The sequence below is a fragment of the Malus sylvestris genome, chromosome 6, assembly GCF_916048215.2.
Source record: "Malus sylvestris chromosome 6, drMalSylv7.2, whole genome shotgun sequence".
Classification (NCBI taxonomy): Eukaryota; Viridiplantae; Streptophyta; class Magnoliopsida; order Rosales; family Rosaceae; genus Malus; species Malus sylvestris.
In genome coordinates this window covers 27,698,850-27,718,857 of record NC_062265.1, presented here as the reverse complement: position 1 = coordinate 27,718,857, position 20,008 = coordinate 27,698,850, and the positions used below count along the sequence as shown (strand labels likewise).

The window sequence follows — 20,008 nt, the reverse complement described above, 5'->3', positions numbered from 1 at the left end:
GGACGAGGTCCCTCATCGAATTCAATTTTTGATTACCAAGGTTGAATTCAAAGAGCACCAAGGTCAAATTCAGAGAGCTCCATTTCATTGACACGGTCGAATTTAGAGAGCTCCATTCACTGACACAGAGAGACAGCTCATGAAAACCCAGGTCGAATTCATCGTCTCGAGCCCGGAGCACGCTAATTCGAACAACAATTTCTTCTCTGGTGCCCCACGTCGAAGAAGCCCCTCCATTGAAGTTATTTGGACCCCGATTCTGGGACGATGGACCGTCAGTGTTAGCGGCGAAGGCGGCGCTTAGTCGAGGTCGTCCCATTGAGACCTTGCTGTGATAGCGGCGTCAGGAGCTCTCTATGGAGAAAAGGGCAAGGGTGGCGATTGCACTTGCCTGCCCTCCAATGGTACCTTCTTATTCTTTGACGGGTTGGATTGCTGCCTACCCAGTCTGTGGAAGACCCATTTGCTTCCCCCTCCGTCTACATCCATTAGCTACGGATTCGAATCTCTCTGTGGCTATATACTTTGAACTGAAACTCAAAAGCTTCGATTTTCCCTCTTTTTTCTTTTTTTTTTCTTCTTGGTTTTTTCAAAATTGATTGGACAGATTGGCTGATTGGAATCCGATCATAGAGCTGGAAAGATTCGGAAGCTCGGAATTTCTTGCTCTCTCTTTCTCTCGAGGGTCGGCGATTTTGGTGATTGGGAAAGAGAGAGAACAGAAGGTTGGAGGGGAGGGATTTTTTTTTTGGCGAACTGGAATACCTAACAACCGGGCAAAGATGCCAAAGATACAAAGAAGCATACCCCGAGGCAAAAGCAAGCAGCAACAACTAAGGAAAAGCAGTACAGAGAGGTAAAGACGACATCGCACCAAATGCTAAAAATGTCACTCCTCATACTGCCAGGAAGAAATTAATGGGGACAAGGGAAACCATCATTACACAGAACATGAACAAGGGAGGATGAGGGTCTGTTGACCCAAATATTATCACATACCTCTCTACTTTGCCGCAACGCCAAAAGATCCGCAGCCATATTGGCCGATCTTGGAACCCAAGTCCAGCGGCAGTCATTAAAAGACTCCCCCAATCTTTTGCATCACGCTAAAATTGGGAAAGCTTCCCAACTGCCCATCGTATCCAAGTCTCGAATACAGGATATGGATTCCTGAGAGTCAGATTCCACGATGACAAAATTCCATCCCATGTTTCTTCCAAACTCACACCCATGCAGCACTGCCAAAGCTTCTGCCACTGCCACAGACGAGGTTGTGACCCTCATCCTGTTCGCTGCCACAAACCTGCCCGCATCGTCCCGAGCCACAACACCCACAAAACCCGAAGCCCCACTCCTTAACCAGCTTGCATCCACATTAATTTTGATAAAACCCACACAAGGTGGAGACCAATGGACATCAGAAGCCGATCCATTGATAGAAATTGGCAAACTAATTACCGTAGCCTGAGAAGATTCCTTGAAGGCAGCCACAGAATGGGTGATAACTGCAATGATCTGCCGAGGAAAGATAGGTTGTTGATTGAAGAGAAAGTTGCATCTTGCCTTCCATATATACCAACATGTGGTAGCAACATATGAAAGCACGTTGTTCCTCACACTTGTCTGCACATTTACCGAACCAACAATATCACCCAACCAATTAGCCCAAGTTGTGACCGCTCCCCTCCGCAAGCCTCTAGTTAACCTTCCCCCAAGCCATACCTCCTCTACCCACGAACATTGGAGAAAAAGATGTACCAATGATTCCTCATACCTATTGCAAATAGGGCAAATTGTTGAAGAAGAGGATTGACGCATAAACAAATTTACTTTCGTGGCCATTGCATCTTGTAAGGTCTTCCATATAAAGGATCTTATTTTTGGCTGAACCTCAAGCTTCCAAACACACTCCCAAACCTGCTTTGGGATGAGGGCAAATCTTTGAGGGTTTCCAATTCGTTGTTGTCGAGTCCTGGTCATAGCCCAATGGTATCCGAATTTGACAGAATAGATTCCATTCTTCACAAAAGGCCACACTAATCTGTCTTTCAATAGCGGGTCACCCGAATGTGTCTTGTAAATCGCCTTGAGCTCCTCCTCCATCAGAAAGGGTTTAAGGAAATCAATCTCCCAGCTTCCATTTTCAGTGCCTAACAAAGAATTTACCCTGAGGTTTAAAGAGACAGGAACCGAACCCAATGGAGATGGGTGTCCTGATGGGATAGATGGCAGCCATCTATCCACCCAAACCTTGACATCATTTCCATTCATTATCTGCCAGTGAGCACCACCCCGAAGTATTTCTCTACCAACAAGGAGGCTTGACCATGCCCATGAAGCTCTTCCACCCCTCTTAGCGTCGAAAAAAGAACAATTGGGGAAGTATCGGCCTTTAATGACCAACGCCCACAAAGAGTTTGGTTCCAATAACAACCTCCAACACTGTTTCGCCAAAAGAGCGTCGTTGAACTCCGTAAAGCACCTCAAGCCTAGCCCACCTTCTTCTTTCGATTTCCCCATTTGTTCCTTAGAAACCCAGTGAATCCGGTTCTCCCCTTCTTTTTGCCCCCACCAAAACTTGGATATCAAAGCATCCAGATCATTGCAAAAAATCTTAGGAAACTTGAAGAGATTCATAGGATATGCCGGAACTGCTTGCGCCACTGCCTTAATTAAAACTTCCCGCCCCGCTTGTGAAAGAGTGGAGCGTTTCCAACCTTGAATTTTTCCTAATAGCCTTCCTTTTACATACGCAAGGCCACTTCTTTTTTATCTACCCCAGATGGCCAGCACTCCCAGATAAACTCCCGGGTCCCCTACTTTCTCCATCCCAAGAATGGTAGCCAGATGGATAGATAAAGGTTCTGGCACATTCCCCCCAAAGAACACACTGGATTTGGATTTATTTACCTGTTGACCCGAGGCCGAGCAATACTCGTCTATAACCTGGACTAAATTTCTCCAATTCCTCGCCTCCGCCTTGAGAAAGATCAAAGTATCATCAGCAAAGAAAATGTGAGATATCATGGGACCGACACGGTCCATTTGAATCCCCTCAATCCGCCCCCTATCACTCTCCCGTTGAATAAGGAGTGATAACACTTCACTGACCAGCAAGAATAAATAAGGGGATAAAGGATCCCCCTGTCTAAGCCCCCTTGAGGTAGTGAATTTGGAACCTGGCTGTCCGTTCAGAAGAATGGAAAAATTCACTGTAGAAATGCATCCCATAATCAGACTCCTCCATCGACTATTAAAACCCATCTTCTCCATAACTGCCATTAAAAAATCCCACTCCACACGATCATACTCCTTATGCATATCCAATTTAATTCCCAGCTCAAAGTTGCATTTTGTCTTTCTATTTTTTAGAAAATGGAAAAGCTCATGCGCAATACCGACATTATCTTGAATCTATCTTCCTTCCACAAATGCATTTTGGGTTACGAAGATCAACACCGGCAGCAGTCTTTTTAATCGGTTGGCTAAGACCTTGGAGAGAATCTTGTAGGAGTAGTTGCAAAGACTTATGGGTCGAAATTGAGACACAAACTCCGGATTTTGAACCTTTGGAATTAAAGCCAGATGAGTAGCATTTATTCGCAAAGGCTGCAAAGACCCGTTCATCAAATCAACAATCATATTATTAACATCAAAAGCTATTATGTCGCACTGTGATTGATAGAATATCCCTTGGAATCCGTCAGGACCCGGAGCTTTAAGTCCTCCCATTTTCATGGCAGCAGTTTAAATCTCCTCCACAGAGACCGTAGTTGTTAACGAAACATTCATCTCCTCCGAAACCTTCGAGGTAACGCAGTCGAGCATGTCACCCCACTCCCTGTTGCTCGAAGAAGTGAATAATTCCACAAAATGATCATCAATTAAGCGTCGGATCTGCCCTGGATTATCCACCCAGTTCCCATTCCCATTTTTAAGTGATATTACTTGATTTCGCCTTCTTCTTTGTAGGGTAGATTGATGGAAGAACTTAGTATTCGCATCTCCTTCCTTAAGCCATTGCACCCTTGATTTTTGTTGCCAAACGCTCTCCTCCCGACTCCATAAACGATCAACCTTCTTTGTAAGCTCTTCTATCTCATGGGAGTTGCATCTCCAATTTAGTTGGAGTAGTCCCAGGTGGTACATCAACTCCTGAATTTGCCACTATCTCTGTCTAAACTTATCCCTACTCCACTTGGAAAGATTAGAGCGAGCCTCATTGATTTTTAGATTCCACCTCTCCACAGAGTTACCTTCTCGGAATTTGTCCCAAGCTTTTTTCACAATTTCTTTGCAATCTGTATCCTTTGCCCAGTGAGCTTCAAAGCGGAAAATCCTCTTCCTCTTCCCAGTATGTGGTTCGCACTGAACAATAACTGGGCTGTGATCAGAAAATGATGAAGATTGAAGATGAAATTATAAATAAAAAATAAAATAAATTATTATATCACATTTAATATTATAGTCTTTTAGTCATTTAACATGACCACAGTAGTTTTACATAAAGTTTACCAAACACTTGAACATGGTTTTTTTTTTTTTTTTTTTGTTGTTAAAAGCATTTTTTTCAGTAAAAGTTTACCAAAAACTTAACTGTTTTATTTTACAACTGATTATTTTTACAGCACATCATAATCAGTTTTTTTTTAAAAGCACAACAATACCAAACAAGCTTTAAAAGTACATGGCATCCCCACAGAAACACCAAGCCAATGAAACTGAACATTCAAGGCATATATAGTACCTATTGTACCACTCTTCTTTACAGTTTTCTCCCACTCAACACATATAGGCAATTGTGTGCAAGGAAGAAGATGAGCTTGATCAACCATCTGGAGTTCATATCGAAACTTGGGTACGTCAACCATCTGGAGTTCATACGGTGAAATATGATAAACTCTTCAGTGTAACAATCAATCCGTCGTGTGATGTTAAACTTCCACCATGTAATAACATGCAGCTTAGTTATTAGTACTATAAAATATAAATCTTGAAATTTGAGAAACTCTTTAGCGTAACAGTCAACCTGCTATGTGATGAAAACAAGAAGAAAAAACCAAGTATTCTTCATTGGAGATCCGAGGTTGGAGCATAGTTGATGGTGATCTAAAGGATCTATTGCTAGATAGATACTCTTGGCAGCTAATCCTCTTGATAATATGATAATAGTATCTAAATATACAAATGTCGTGACTGGAGCATGATAGGGAAAATCGCCCGCATGTACATATATAAATTGCTTGAATAGAAGTTTTCCCGTATTTCCCAGATAATCCAATAGAGAAATTATTATGGTCAAATTTGTTATGCAGGTACATAAATTGCTTGAATAAAAGATTTCTATTATTTCGATATGAGAACTAACAGGGACAATACCACAACTTGTATCCCAAGTACATAAACTACTTGAATCGAAGTTTTCCATTATTTCGGGAAATCTACTTGTCAAATTTGTGGTAACAAAAAAAAAAAGTTATATATGTGGAAAAAAAAGTGGTGGTTCAACTGGTCTCAAACCATGAGACAATCTGGGCTAGCGGAGCACCGGCCCGTAATCCTTCCACTGTTGAGAGCGGGAGGTTTTCGCTGCTCTGTGAAACCAGCCTCACGCATTGCCCTCCGCTCTAAGGGCCTCGTGGCCCAAGCTTAAGCCCGAACCACAGGGTCCAACTCACAACTTGGAATGGGCGAGCCAGCAAATTGCAACGGCAAAGTCCTGCCGAATGGGTCGAACCGATGTCCCACCACCTTGGTGCCCCCATTTGGGTCACAAGCTAGCATGACTTAGCTCAGCGAACAGTGAACATGTACCTAGGTATATAAAGCGCTGTAAATATTTTGCGATGGTCGATGTGGGATAAGTTTAGCAAGATTAACCAATAAACCATAAATTTTAATTCAAAGATGTAGCTCCCACGAAACCGCATATTAGCGGAACAATAGAACTAGGTAAAATTATAACTACTTACTAGGAAGAATCCGGTTCCAAGAGATGGAAAATTTGTGAGAATCAACTCCAAGGTCCTTGAGAGCCTTCACTTCTGCCTACAGTTACAAATATTTGGTTATATATTTAGGCCAAGGACGAGAGAAACTTAATTATTGCTTGCTCGATATGCACCTTCTACTGCTTGTATGAATCGATGGCTGTAAACATGTTCGTGTGGTCTGCAAAAGAATCATAAACAAAACACTTGGTCCCAAACATCTGATATATAAACCTGGGAATTTCTCAACGCAACAATACCAAACACTTGGGCCTCTTTCTGCTTCTTTTGCAAATCCTTATTTGTGCAGCAGCAGTAGTGACTCCGAACACGAAATCATTAGGAAAGTTGGACCTCTTGACATTGAGTTCTTGAGGGTTTGATGCATTTTGCGCAGGAACTGCAACGATTGATCAACACGTCCCCTTAAACTTAAGTCATTTTTTTTCTTGCACTTAAAGTAATGACCATGTCAATTTTTTCACCCCTAAATTTTCATGTTTCAGTTGCCTAGTACAGGCTCTTTTTGAAAATAATGAAAAATAAACTGAAGACGTGTTTTTGCTATTGAAAATTTAATCCCCCTTCCCATGCACCCAATTATTTATAGCAGGAATAAGGGAAAATAGTATAAGAAACTCCTGCCTCCTTGCAATGGCAGATACAATTACTTCACATGTTTCATTGAGTGTAAGAAACCCTTAAACTCTCCTCTCTTTTTCAATTATTATTATTATTATTATTAAGGAGAAGGGAAAGTTCAAAACTATTCCACTAATTTAGGGGAATGAGGAGTTTCAAACTCGAGATGCATGGGTGAAAACCCAACACCCTATCCACTAGGATATTGGACCATCAAAGAAGTTGATGTAATATTGTTTTGCTCGCAATATAACAAGTATATTACAAACCTATGCCAGTATTAAAAGTACAGGGCATTCCCACAGAAATACCAAGCCTATAAAACTGAACATTCAAGGCATATATAGTACATATTCTACCACTCTTTCTTTACAGTTTTCTGCATTTGTGTGCAAGAAAGTAGATGAGCTTGACAACCATCTGGAGTTTATATCGAACTTGAGTACATCAAGCCTCGCCCTTTAGGAACTTAGGGAGCCACTTAGCAGACTCTTTAGGAATGCGCTTGAGATTGTCTTTGTAGTCGACGTAGTAAAGCCCGAATCTTGGGATATAGCCTTCTCCCCATTCAAAATTATCAGATAAAGTGTAGTGGAAATATCCTTTGACATTCACACCACTCCTTCGAAAACAAAGACAGAAACAACATAAGTAAATGCATGTATGCATCCTCAAACTTGTTAACATAGATTGCAGTGACTTACTCTATTGCCTTCTTGATCCGGTACAAATGGCGAAGAATGGATTCAATTCTATGTGGATCCTTAAGTGCGTCACTAAGTCTTAGTTTATCGTCCTTTGCCTCGGTTATTCCATGTTCAGAAATGTAGATTTTAGGGTCCTGGTACTTCTTCTTCATAAACTTTAGAAGTTGTTCCAGGCCTTGTGGGTAACTGTAGACGAACCGACTTCCTCCCGCCTACACGGATGAAAGAATTTAGTTTTGCTATATATAGAAAGATGGAAACTACATAGTACAAAATTATATATGCGTATCATCCTTGTGCATGGATCCATGCTCTTTTGTATACCTTAGGACCAATTTGGGTTCCGTTTTCATCTACAACAATCACAACATGAAAAAACCGTGTAAGTCCTATCAATTTAACCTTCGATGGCACAATAACACGTGCGTGCAAACACAATAGAAGTAACATTGAGATATTATGAAATTTACTTGTGATCAACGCCAAAGCTAAAAGATCGTCGCTATAAGAGATTGGTCCTTGTGGTTTTGCTGGGACGTTTCTACCATATCTTGTGGAGTAATAGTTGATGCCGACAAAACCTAAGGATCCATTGATCATCTTCTCCTCCTCCTTGGTGAAATGTGGTAGCCTGTCCCTGACCAAACGTCTCATACTCTCTGGATATGATCCATATACTAATGGTTCCATGAACCTAAACAAGAACATCATATTGTTTTTAGGAAAATTTACAACTAGAAGACTTCTTATACCAATCGAGCAAGTATATTTAGGACCAATGTAGATATATCTACTAACCATCCAAGTTCAAAGTCTAATATTCTTTCTGCTGCAGCTTTGTCTTCTGCCGAATTCGAATAAGGCATGACATATTGTCCTACAAGACTAATTCCAATTTGTCCGCCTTGTTTATCCTAAAAACCAATATCAACCAAGAAAGAACATTTATCTCATTAATTTGAGATAATCAAAAGACAAGGCTTCATTCATTTCAACAGATTCAGTGTGAGCATTTCACCTGAAATTTCTTCCGGTAAAGCTCAACGACTGAAGCATGGGCAAGGAGAAGGTGGTGTGCCACAATGTAAGGTTCCGTGGCTGAATTACCACCATTTGTGCATGGAAATACAGTTTGAACAGAACACCTGCCCGGCGGACCAACGCCTTTGTCGTACCCCATTTTTGCCATGATCCACGGCTCGTTGATTGTAAACCAATTTTTCACCCTATCTCCAAAAAGTTCAAAACAAAGTTCACTGTAATCCTTGAAATCTTTCCTGCAAAACGTGATGAAGAAAATATCAGAATTTATGTCAATGACTAAATTGTATATTATCCTAAACTATGAGAAATGAAATGGATGTAATTAAGAAGGTGCTTACACGAAGGAGCGATTGAGGATGCCGCCATACTTGTCTGTCAAAGCTTGTGGTGGATCAAAGTGCAATATGGTCACAAATGGTGTGATGTCTACATTAAAGTGAAATATTAGAACAACTTTGATGTGATAGTTAACCCCGTCATGTGATGTTAGAGTCGAAGTTCATGAGATTACAGAAATCTATGGGATCATTCTGGTATACAAGTTGAACAAAGCTTGGGTGAAACTAAGTGGAGGTCCGAATCGACTGAAGTGGAGTTTTTTTCATTCGAAGATATTGATATAAAAGGATCTTATGTATAATATATAACAAGATTAATTAATGTCGTAATATAAAGGATTTGCTTGAACAGAGATTCTTACCATTCTTGATTAGTTCGTCGATGAAGTTGTTGTAGTGATTGATACCCTCTTGGTTTACTCCACCACTCAAGGTTCCCTCTACACATTGAGAATTTCAAACATATATAGAGCAAGAGATGGAAAATTAGCGTCATAAAACCCTCAATTGTAATTTACAAAATTAGCGTTAAAAAAAGAATTCGATAAAATTGATTACTAGGAAGAATCCTGGTCCAAGAGATGGAAAATCTGTGAGAATCAACTCCAAGGTCCTTGAGATTCTTCACTTCTTCCTACAATTACAAATATTTGGTTAAATATTTATCCCAAAGACTAGAGAAACTTGGTTTTCGCTAGCTCGATATGCACCTTGTATCGCTTGTATGAATCAATGGCTGTAAACATGTTCGTGTGGTCTGCAATCCGTCCTGATTGCAAATAAAAAAATCATAAACAAAACAGAACGAGCATACTAAACTAAGAAAAGAAATGCATGCATTATAATATGATCATATAGCAGCTGATATATATAATGTGTGTGTACATATATAAACCTGGGAATTTCCCAATGTAATAGTCCCAAACACTTGGTCCTCTTCCTGCTTCTTTTGCAGATCCTTCCATTTGTGCAGCAGCAGTGGTGACTCCGAACACGAAATCACTTGGGAAGTCGGACCTCTTCACTTTTAGTTCTTCAGGGTTTGATGCATTTCGCAATGGCTGAAACTCGCTCTCAGCATTCACATCAGCTGCATCAACATATGCACTTAAATTTAGTTACCTTTTTCATGTTTGAGTTGCCTAATGCATGCAGCTTGAAAATAACCAATAAAAATAAAGACCGAAGGCGTGTTTTCTCGATAGGAAAATCAGTGCTTCAACATATTTTTATGTGAAGAACTGTTCCACACTTGTAATTTTTGTCTTGGTTGTTGATGCAATATGGTGAGCAAACAAAGCAAAAAATAATTATCAAGAACAATTTTAAGATTTCAGATGTTGATCTAACTTAAACTACAAACCTTGTGACAAGGAGGCAATAATAAAAGCAATAGCACACATCCCTTGAACAATCCTTAACCATGATGGTAAGAACTCCATGACCTCCAAACAAAAACCCTAGTCTTAATCCTTAATCACTCTTTATTATCAAATTAATTAAACTTAACCCATCGTTCACAAGAATATATAGGACCTCTTCTTGAATAGCCTTGAACAAGAAACAATTTAACAAGAATTAAACAGTATTTTCTTTATTTATTTTTTTGCCAACAATTAACAAACTGAGAAAATGATAACCTTGTCTCGATATTAAGCGCATGCTATATTAGGAGTTTGGTAGAGATTAATTCCAACTGATGTTCGTGTGGTCTGCAATCCGTCCTTAATTTCATGGTTAATATGTTATTATGTTGATGTTCTCGAATTTCGAGGATAAGATTTTTGGCTTCTAAGCAAAAGTAGCTAAAACAGTTTTTGCAGTACTAATAATCCAACGTCTGAATTAAGATCTTAATTTTCAGTTTTACTTTTTATGTTAATCTGTTATTGCGCTATGATTTGTATCTTCATTAATTTTGGTATTCTTTCGATCACAGATTTTTTACAAAAATAAATTAGTATAACAGCAGAAGAACGAAGAAATACAAAAAGAATGTGAATCCAATATGATCAACCTCTTCGAGTTCGTCGTTGATGTGTTAAGCACGAGCTAGGAAAATATGGTGTGGACAGCAAAAAAAGTGGTGGTTCAACTGGTTTCAACCCATGAGACAATCAGGGCTAGAGGTGCACCGACACGTTATCCTTCCACTGTTGAGAGCGGGAGGTTTTCGCTGCTCTGTGAAACCAGCCTCACGCTTTACCCTCCGCTCTAAGGGACACGTGGCCCAAGCTTAAGCCCGAACCACAGGGCCCAACTCTCAACTTGGAACGGGCGAGCCAGCAAATTGCAACAGCAAGTCCTGCCAAATGGGTCGAACCGATGTCCCACCACCTTGGTGCCCCCACTTGGGTTACAAGCTAGAGTGACTTAGCTCGGCGAACAGTGCACAAGTAACTTCATATATAAAGCACTGTGTTTATATTGTGGTGGTCGATGTGGTACAAATTAGTACAAATGTAAACAAAATTCCAACTGAAACTCTCATGAGATTTCAAAGAAACCTGCGGAATTCTGGATATACAGATTCAACAAACTTATCTATAATAATATAACAAGAAAATGTTGTAGTGTAATGGAATTTTTTTGAACAGATTGTTTACCATTTTTTATTAGTTCGTCAATGAAGTTGTTGTAGTGATCGATGTTCTGTTAGTTTACTCCACCACTCAAGGTTCCGTCTAAACATTGTAAATTTCGAACAAAGCGAAAATTTTAGCAGAGATTAAACATAAACATGCAGCTTCCATGAAACTGCTTATTAGCGGACAATAAATCTAGTTAAAATTATGATTACTTATTAGGAGAATCCAGGTCAAGAAAGGGAAAATCTGTGAGAATCAACTCCAAGCTCCTTAGAGCCTTCACTTCATCCTATAATTACAAATATTTTTGGTTAAATTTTATGCCGAAGATGAGAGAAACTTAATTATCATCTTGTATCGCTTTGTATGAATCAATGGCTGTAAACATGTCAGTGTGGTCTGCAATCCGTCCTGGATGTAAACAAAACAGAATGAGCATATGAAACTGTTGAAATTTTTTAGATTGACGAGCCAGGGGGCCCACTCTAACGACACCGATACTATCCCCCAACTTTACTACATGCAAAATCCATCAGGTGTGGGGTTTTACCACAAAGGGCCTCGGTATTAGTTAGAGTAGGGTAATCATATTTAAAACCACCCTTGTTGACTATTCCCACCGATGTGGGACTGCCAACAGAAACTAAGAAAGGAAAAGCGAGATCAAGAAAGCAGCCAGTCCTATGGAACGGATCGAACATGTTGCTTATTTACTTTTAGTAAGACCACTTTGGTAAGCAAAATTTGGTTATATGTTATTTCCTCTGAAGTGGAGTCATGTTTGTAGAAGATATGATCTTATGCTCATTGGATACCGGTTGTATGCAAGCCATAGCTCTGAACGCATATAGCTCTACTAGACCCGAGTTTCTTATTCCATGCATGCATTATAATATGTCTTAACAGCTGGTATATATATATAAACCTGGGAATTTCTAAGCGTAGTAGTCCCAAACACTTGGTCGTCTTCCTGCTTCTTTTGCAGATCTCTCTGTAAGTTATATATGAGAGCATAGACTCGGTTATTTGGTCAAAGACATTCAGAAAGATATGGAGATTAGGATTGACACTTGTGGTAGACTTATCAGGAGTTGTATTTCTTAAAGTTTCAAGTTAGATACATTCTTAGTAAAACTAGAATTCTTCTAGCTGATATAATGCATAAGTGTTTCATGGTGATAAAGATAAGGATCACTTAATGGGAGGGATCCTTATTGAAATCCACTGTATACCGTATAAATCTGAGGTCCCTACTCTCTCACTAGATACGCAAGTTTACAAAAAAAATTCAAGCCCCATTGAGCGAGCCTTACTTTCAGTTGTGTAGAGTTGCAAAAGAACTTCAGTTCTTTGTCCTAGTTTTCTGAGACTATGTCTTCTACATGTAATGAAAAACATACTGATGATTTGTTTTCGCGATGGAAAATTTGTGCTTCAACATATATTTACGAAGAATTATTTGAAGACAAAAAACATAGGATGTGCAAGAATATATCAGATTAATCCTAAACAAAACCCTAATTTTAATCCTTAATCACTCTTTTTTATCAGATTAATTAAACTTAACCCATCTTACACATGAACATATAGGACATTTTTGGCTTCGAACATTAAACTAACTAAAAGTAGTTAAAGCAGTACTAAAATATTCCAACAAAAACAAAAACAAATGGTTCAATATTAGATAGAGTGTTGGGTTTCCACCCATACGTTCCGAGTTCAAAACTCCTCAGTGAAGTATGGTTGCCTGTCCTTGACCAAATTTCTCACAATGTTTGTTTCGTGAAGTATGGTCGCCTGTCCTTGACCAAATTTCTCACAATGTTTGTTTCGCAAAAAAGGTGGTGGTTCAAACTAACTAAAAGTAGTTAAAGCAGTACTAAAATATTCCAACAAAAACAAAAACAAATGGTTCAATATTAGATAGAGTGTTGGGTTTCCATCCATACGTTCCGAGTTCGAAACTCCTCAGTGAAGTATGGTCGCCTGTCCTTGACCAAATTTCTCACAATGTTCCAAATTTCTCACAATGTTTGTTTCGCAAAAAAGGTGGTGGTTCAACTGGTTTCAACCCATGAGACAATCTGGCTTCGAACATTAAACTAACTAAAAGTAGTTAAAGCAGTACTAAAATATTCCAACAAAAACAAAAACAAATGGTTCAATATTAGATAGAGTGTTGGGTTTCCACCCATACGTTCCGAGTTCAAAACTCCTCAGTGAAGTATGGTTGCCTGTCCTTGACCAAATTTCTCACAATGTTTGTTTCGTGAAGTATGGTCGCCTGTCCTTGACCAAATTTCTCACAATGTTTGTTTCGCAAAAAAGGTGGTGGTTCAAACTAACTAAAAGTAGTTAAAGCAGTACTAAAATATTCCAACAAAAACAAAAACAAATGGTTCAATATTAGATAGAGTGTTGGGTTTCCATCCATACGTTCCGAGTTCGAAACTCCTTAGTGAAGTATGGTCGCCTGTCCTTGACCAAATTTCTCACAATGTTCCAAATTTCTCACAATGTTTGTTTCGCAAAAAAGGTGGTGGTTCAACTGGTTTCAACCCATGAGACAATCTGGGCTAGCGGTGCACCGACACGTTATCCTTCCACTGTTGAGAGCGGGAGGTTTTCGCTGCTCTGTGAAACCAGCCTTACGCATTGCCCTCTGCTCTAAGGACCACGTGGCCCAAGCTTAAGCCCGAACCACAGGGCCCAACTCTCAACTTGGAACGGGCGAGCCAGCAAATTGCAACATCAAGTCCTGCCAAATGGGTCGAACCGATGTCCCACCACCTTGGAGCCCCCACTTGGGTTACAAGCTAGAGTAACTTAGCTCGGCGAACAGTGCACAAGTAACTTCGTATATAAAGCATTGTGTTTAAATTGCGGTGGTCGATGTGGTACAAATTAGTACAAATGTAAACAAAATTCAGCTGAAATTCTCATGAGATTTCAAAGAAACCTACAGAATTCTGGATTATACAGATTCAACAAACTTATCTATAATAATATAACAAGATAATGTTGAAGATTAATGGATTTTTTTTAACAGATTGTTTACCATTTTTTATTAGTTCGTCTGAAGTTGTTGTAGTGATCGATGCCCTATTAGTTTACTCCACCACTCAAGGTTCTGTCTAAACATTGTAAATTTCGAACAAAGCGAAAATTTTAGCAGGGATTAAACATAAACATGCAGCTTCCATGAAACTGCTTATTAGTGGACAATAAATCTAGGTAAAATTATGATTACTTATTAGGAGAATCCGGGTTAAGAGAGGGAAAATCTGTGAGAATCAACTCCAAGCTCCTTATAGCCTTCACTTCATCCCGTCCTAAATGTAAACAAAACAGAATGAGCATATGAAAATGTTGAAATTTTTTAGATTGACAGGCCAGGGGGCCTACTCTAACGACACTGATATTGTCCCCAACTTTATCACCTGCCTAATCCGTTAGGTGTGGGGTTTTACCACAAAAATGTCTCGGTATTAGTTAAAGTAGGGTAATCATATTTAAAGCCAACCTTGTTGACTTTTCGCACTGATGTGGGACTACCAACAGAAACTAAGAAAAGAAAAGCGAGATAAAGAAAGCAGCCAACCCTATGGAACGGATCGAACATGTTGCTTATTTACTTTTAGTAAGACCACTTTGGTAAGCAAAATTCGATTATATGTTATTTCCTCTAAAGTGGAGTCATGCCTATAGAAGATATGATCTTACGCTCATGGGATACCGGCTGTATGCAAGCCGCAGCTCTGAACGCATATAGCTTTACTGGACCTGAGTTTCTCATTCCATGCATGCATTATAATATGTCTTAACAGCTAGTGTATATATATAAATCTGGGAATTTCTAAGCGTAGTAGTCCCAAACACTTAGTCCTCTTCCTGCTTCTTTTGCAGATCTCTCTGTAAGTTCTATATGAGAGCAAACACTTGCTGATTTGATCAAAGACATTCGGAATGATAAGGAGATTAGGATTGACACTTGTGGTAGACTTATCAGGAGTTGTATTTCTTAAAGTTTCAAGTCAGATACATTCTCGATAAAACTAGAATTCTTCTAGCTGATATAATGCATAAGTGTTTCATGGTGATTAGTGGCGGATCCAGAAATTTAAGGTCGGGTGGTCCCAATATAATATCAAAAAATTAAACCGTAAACTACAACCTTTCATTCATAATTTTTGTACCAACAACATTACAAGCAACAAAGATTATATTTGTTTATGATAAAGTGTCATACCTAAAAATGTGTCGTGATATTCATGGTCTCTGAAGACTGGAGAGGTGATTGGTGTTGGCTAGTGGTGCCTTCGGTTGGGTGGGATGGGGATTGGGGAATGGCCCAATGGGAAGCAATTAAAGGGTTATAAGAAGATTTGGTAAAATGGGCTCTTTTGAAAGTCAGGCCCCTACGAAACTCAGCCTCCCACATGACTTAGAGATTGTTTTCAAACTCATAAGAAACCGCACTGTTTCACTCAAATGGCTTGGGTAAAACGACTTCGTCTAGCCAAGTCATTTAAAAAGGAATAATCAGTCTTCTTCTTCTTCTCCTTCTAGTTTGTTGAATTCCAGAAAAGAGTGCAGCAGTTGCTTCTCTCCTCCCTTATCTGCCCGGACTTGGGTGGTCATCAAAGGTCTTCACAACCCCTTATCCAAGCTTTTGGGTGGTCTTGGGACCACCTAGGTCCCTTAATAGATCCGCCCCTGATGGTGATACAGATAAGGATCACTTAATGGGAGGGATCCTTATTGAAATCCATTGTATACAATATAAAACTGAGGTCCCTGCTCTCTTACTAAATACGCAAGTTTACAAAAAACTCAAGCCCCATTGAGCGAGCCTTACTTTTAATTGTGTAGAGTTGCAAAAGAATTTCAGTTCTTAGTCCTAGTTTTCTAAGACTATGTCTTCTACATGTAAGTGGTTAAGGTGATAACTGTGAATAAGTTTTTCCTTTCCACAATTAACTTACACCTTCAATTTGGGCAGCAGCAGCAGTGAGTCCGAACACGAACTCACTAGAAAGGTCGTACCTCTTGACATCAAGTTCTTCAAGTTTGATGCATTTTCCGCATAAACTGCAACGGTTGATCAACACATCCACTGAAGTTTAGTCCCTTTTTTTCTTGCACTTAAAGTAATGACTATGTCAATTTTTTCAGAGAGATTTTTCAGTGTGACTGACATACGAGGTGATACACCACGTGTCATTATACAAGTTGTGGGATATGTGTGTTAAATCCTATCATTTACATAAAAACACGTGTGTACCATCCATGTTCCCGTCACAATAAAAAAATTCTCATTTTTTCAACCCTAAATTTTCATGTTTCAGTTGCCTGGTACATGATTTTTTAAAAGTAATGAAAAACATACTGAAGATTTGTTTTCGCGATGGAAAGTTTATGCTTCAACATATATTTACGAAGAATTATTTGAAGACAAAAAACATAGGATGTGCAAGAATATATCAAATTAATCCTAAACAAAAACCCTAATTTTAATCCTTAATAACTCTTTTTTATCAGATTAATTAAACTTAACCCATCTTACACAAGAACATATAGGACCTCTTCTTGTTTAGCCATGGACAAAAAACCAACTAATTATACAAGAATTAAACAATACTTTTTAAGGAAAACTAATGAAAAATGATTGAAAACTTTGAGTTTTAACGATAAGGACAAAATAAAGGGTAAAATAAACAAGGTTCTAAAAGTCGCTAGGCGCTAGTCGATCGGCGGGCTGGGGCCTAGCACCTAGGTGGCTAGGCGGGCGTCTAGGCGGACTAGGCGGATTTAAGTAAATCTATTATATTTCATGTAAATAAGTGTCTGCTTCTACTTGAAATATATATAATTTCATCATAAACTACAAAATAGAATGCATATTGGAACATAATGAAAACATGTGAAATAAGGATATAATGTTTGTTCATTCAAGTATGCAACAAGTCTCTTACAATTTATTGGAAAAAAACAAAATGCAAAATGAAAGTTATGTATTTTCTGTCTAAGTGAGTTGCAACCTAGGCGGGTGCCTAGGCGGGCTCGGCGGGTGCCTAGGTGGTCTAGGCGGTGGGCTGGGGCCTAGCGCCCAGGCGGGGCCTAGGCGGCGCTAGGCGGGGATTTTTAGAACAGTGAAAGTAAATAGTACTAGGATTGACTTTTTAGTGTAAAAATGTGGTTTTTCATTAAAGTAAATAGTACTAGGATTTATTTATTTATTGGTTAACAACAAAAAACAATTAACAAACTGATAAAATGGTAACTTTTCTACCATATTAGATCACATGCGTGCTTAATTTCATGGTTAATCTGTTATTATGTTGACGTTCTAAAATCTCAAGGACAAGATTTTCGGCTTCGAACATTAATCTAACTAAAAGTAGTTAAAGCAATTTTTGTAGTACTAATCCAACGTTTAAAGTGTTCTTAAATCAACACAAAAACCTTGCAACAAAAACAAAAGCATATGGTTCAATATTGGATAGAGTGTTGAGTTTCCACTTTTGCATCCCGAGTTCGAAACTCTTCTCTTAGGCCACAACTAAATTTATTATTTTTTTATATTTATTTTATAAGAAACGATAATTTATTTGACAATTTTTATTTATATATCAAAAGAAAATGTTTGTTTGGAATGATTGTGGTTGTATTCTTATCATAACAGTCATTGTACAACCATAACTAAATAGGAAGAAAAAACTAGGATGTAGTCAAACTTGAATTTGAGAGGATTTTAAAATGAGAGTTTTAACGAAGAGTCCGTGGTACGGTTCACTTTTCAAGTCATTTTCATTAGTTTTCTTTTTTAAAAGACTTTAAAATCCTACTCCAAAATCCTAATGTAGTCAACCAAAGGATTTTAAATGATTTTTAGAATCTATGTAAATCTAGATGTAGTCAATGGAGATTTTAATAGTCAGTTTTAAAGTTAATCAAAATCTAGATGTATTAAAAAATTAAAGATTTTGTAGGATTTCATTAGGTTGTGGATTTTGTGGGATTTGAGAGAAATAAATATATATAACCAAGACCAAATAGAATCCTACATCACACCTTAAGATTTCAAATCCAGGGACCTCTTTGAACATTGACTTCTCTTCTTCTTACTGCCGGCCACTTTGTTTGCTTTATCTTCTTCATTTATCTCTGCAATTTTTTCTTCAATTTTCGTTGCTGGGTCGCATCATTTTTATGCAATTTTTTCTTCAACTTTTCATTGTTGGGTCGCAACTTTTTTCTTCATATATATTTGCAATTTTTTCATGTTGCTGGGCCCTCCTGCTGATTGCTGTTGTTTATGCGGAATTTTCATATTCTGATGGACTGCTTGTAGTTGTAGATGAAGATGAAAGGTTTCTCTGGATTATGATACCTAGGTGTCTAATAGATTGATCAAGAGGAAATTTTGAGAGCATGTCTGCTTCTTAATTATGCTTGTCTTTGTACCATGCATGCATTTGTTTCATTCATAAATATTAGGAACATATAAGAATAAAGTGGGGGAGGAAGTAGGGATTGGAAAGGGGTGCAGCTATGGATCTTTGAGGAGTTTGGTTTGTATAATAAGCTTGACTTTTTTTTCGGCTCCGAATGATGTAGCTCCAGAGTATGAATAACTTCGTTTGATTAGATTTATGACCTAGATTCATTTATCACCATTGGATTTATTCGACGGTTAAGATTCAACGCTGCAAAATCTATCAAAATCCATAGAAATCTATTACATGAATCTTCTCAAATCTTTCAAAATCATATGGATTTGTAAAAGTCTACATAATCCTATGACATCCATCACTTATCAAAATCCATTAAAATCCTTTCAAATCCAAGTTTGACTACACCCCTAATTGCACAAGATTAAAGAACTTCAAAACGATTAATGCATTTGTAATTTTCGCCGTACTTAGGATTTGTGTTTGTACTACAATCGTGACACTTTCTTCTAAGTTACCTGTCAAATTCAATAAAAAAATCTGAAAATATTCATCTATTCACGTCTTTTAGTTGCCTCCAATATTTTACATGACAAAATAAAAGGTTGAAGATGTGCATTTAGCAAATTGATCATATGGTTTGAAATTGGACATGATACCACTGTTTATCTCACCTTTAAATTAAACCATTGTTTTAATCTGCAAAGACACAAAATTTTCATTTCCTGTGTGATAAAATAGCCGTGATTGTTTGGTAAGTAGGTGCTTTTCATGACTTGAGAAAAGTGGGCCTAGGTTATCGATAGATAAAAAGTTGGTTTATTTTTAGCTACTTATCTTGAAAGTCGATTTTAATTTAACTTTATTTTCTGTAACTCAAAAATCGTCATTTTATTCTTGAAACTCATTGTTTCCTTCATTTTACCCCCTAGAACTCAATTTTGATCTCATTTTTCCATTTGAAACTCGAAAGTCGTCTTTATAAAACTTTAAATTCACTTCACATTGTCGTAGATCTGTTAATTTCTTATGTGGGTTTGATTTGGGTGCGGCAAGCTAATCAATTTTTTTTCTTTTCATTTCTTCAATTTCTTTTAAACTTAATATTATTTGATTGTTGAATGTTAACATATAACAGAGATTTATAATCAAATTTATTACAATGTGGCATTGTATTATTGGATGATGGATCCCACATATATTTGAAAAGACAACCTATAAGTTTCAGAGAGAATAGAAAGTCCA

General features: G+C 38.1%; 1 protein-coding gene and 2 long non-coding RNA genes across 3 annotated transcripts; 1 reads left to right on the top strand and 2 right to left on the bottom strand.

Moving 5' to 3' along the window:
- Positions 1–5,490: 5,490 nt before the first annotated feature.
- On the bottom strand, positions 5,491–14,147 carry LOC126627372 (uncharacterized). The gene is made up of 2 exons (XR_007624985.1): positions 13,985–14,147; positions 5,491–5,635 (listed from the first exon to the last, which is right to left on the bottom strand). It is a non-coding gene; the product is annotated as an uncharacterized LOC126627372 (long non-coding RNA).
- Positions 5,570–13,375, top strand: LOC126627373 (uncharacterized). The gene is made up of 3 exons (XR_007624986.1): positions 5,570–5,716; positions 11,025–11,109; positions 13,359–13,375. It is a non-coding gene; the product is annotated as an uncharacterized LOC126627373 (long non-coding RNA).
- LOC126627367 (beta-glucosidase 24-like) lies at positions 6,846–9,525 on the bottom strand. Its single transcript, XM_050296838.1, has 10 exons — positions 9,432–9,525; positions 9,280–9,355; positions 9,084–9,161; positions 8,722–8,809; positions 8,358–8,616; positions 8,138–8,253; positions 7,810–8,033; positions 7,664–7,692; positions 7,337–7,551; positions 6,846–7,254 (listed from the first exon to the last, which is right to left on the bottom strand). The coding sequence occupies exons 1-10, from the start codon at positions 9,465–9,467 to the stop codon at positions 7,080–7,082; spliced, it is 1,296 nt and encodes a 431-aa protein (XP_050152795.1). The 5' UTR covers positions 9,468–9,525; the 3' UTR covers positions 6,846–7,079.
- Positions 14,148–20,008: the final 5,861 nt, after the last annotated feature.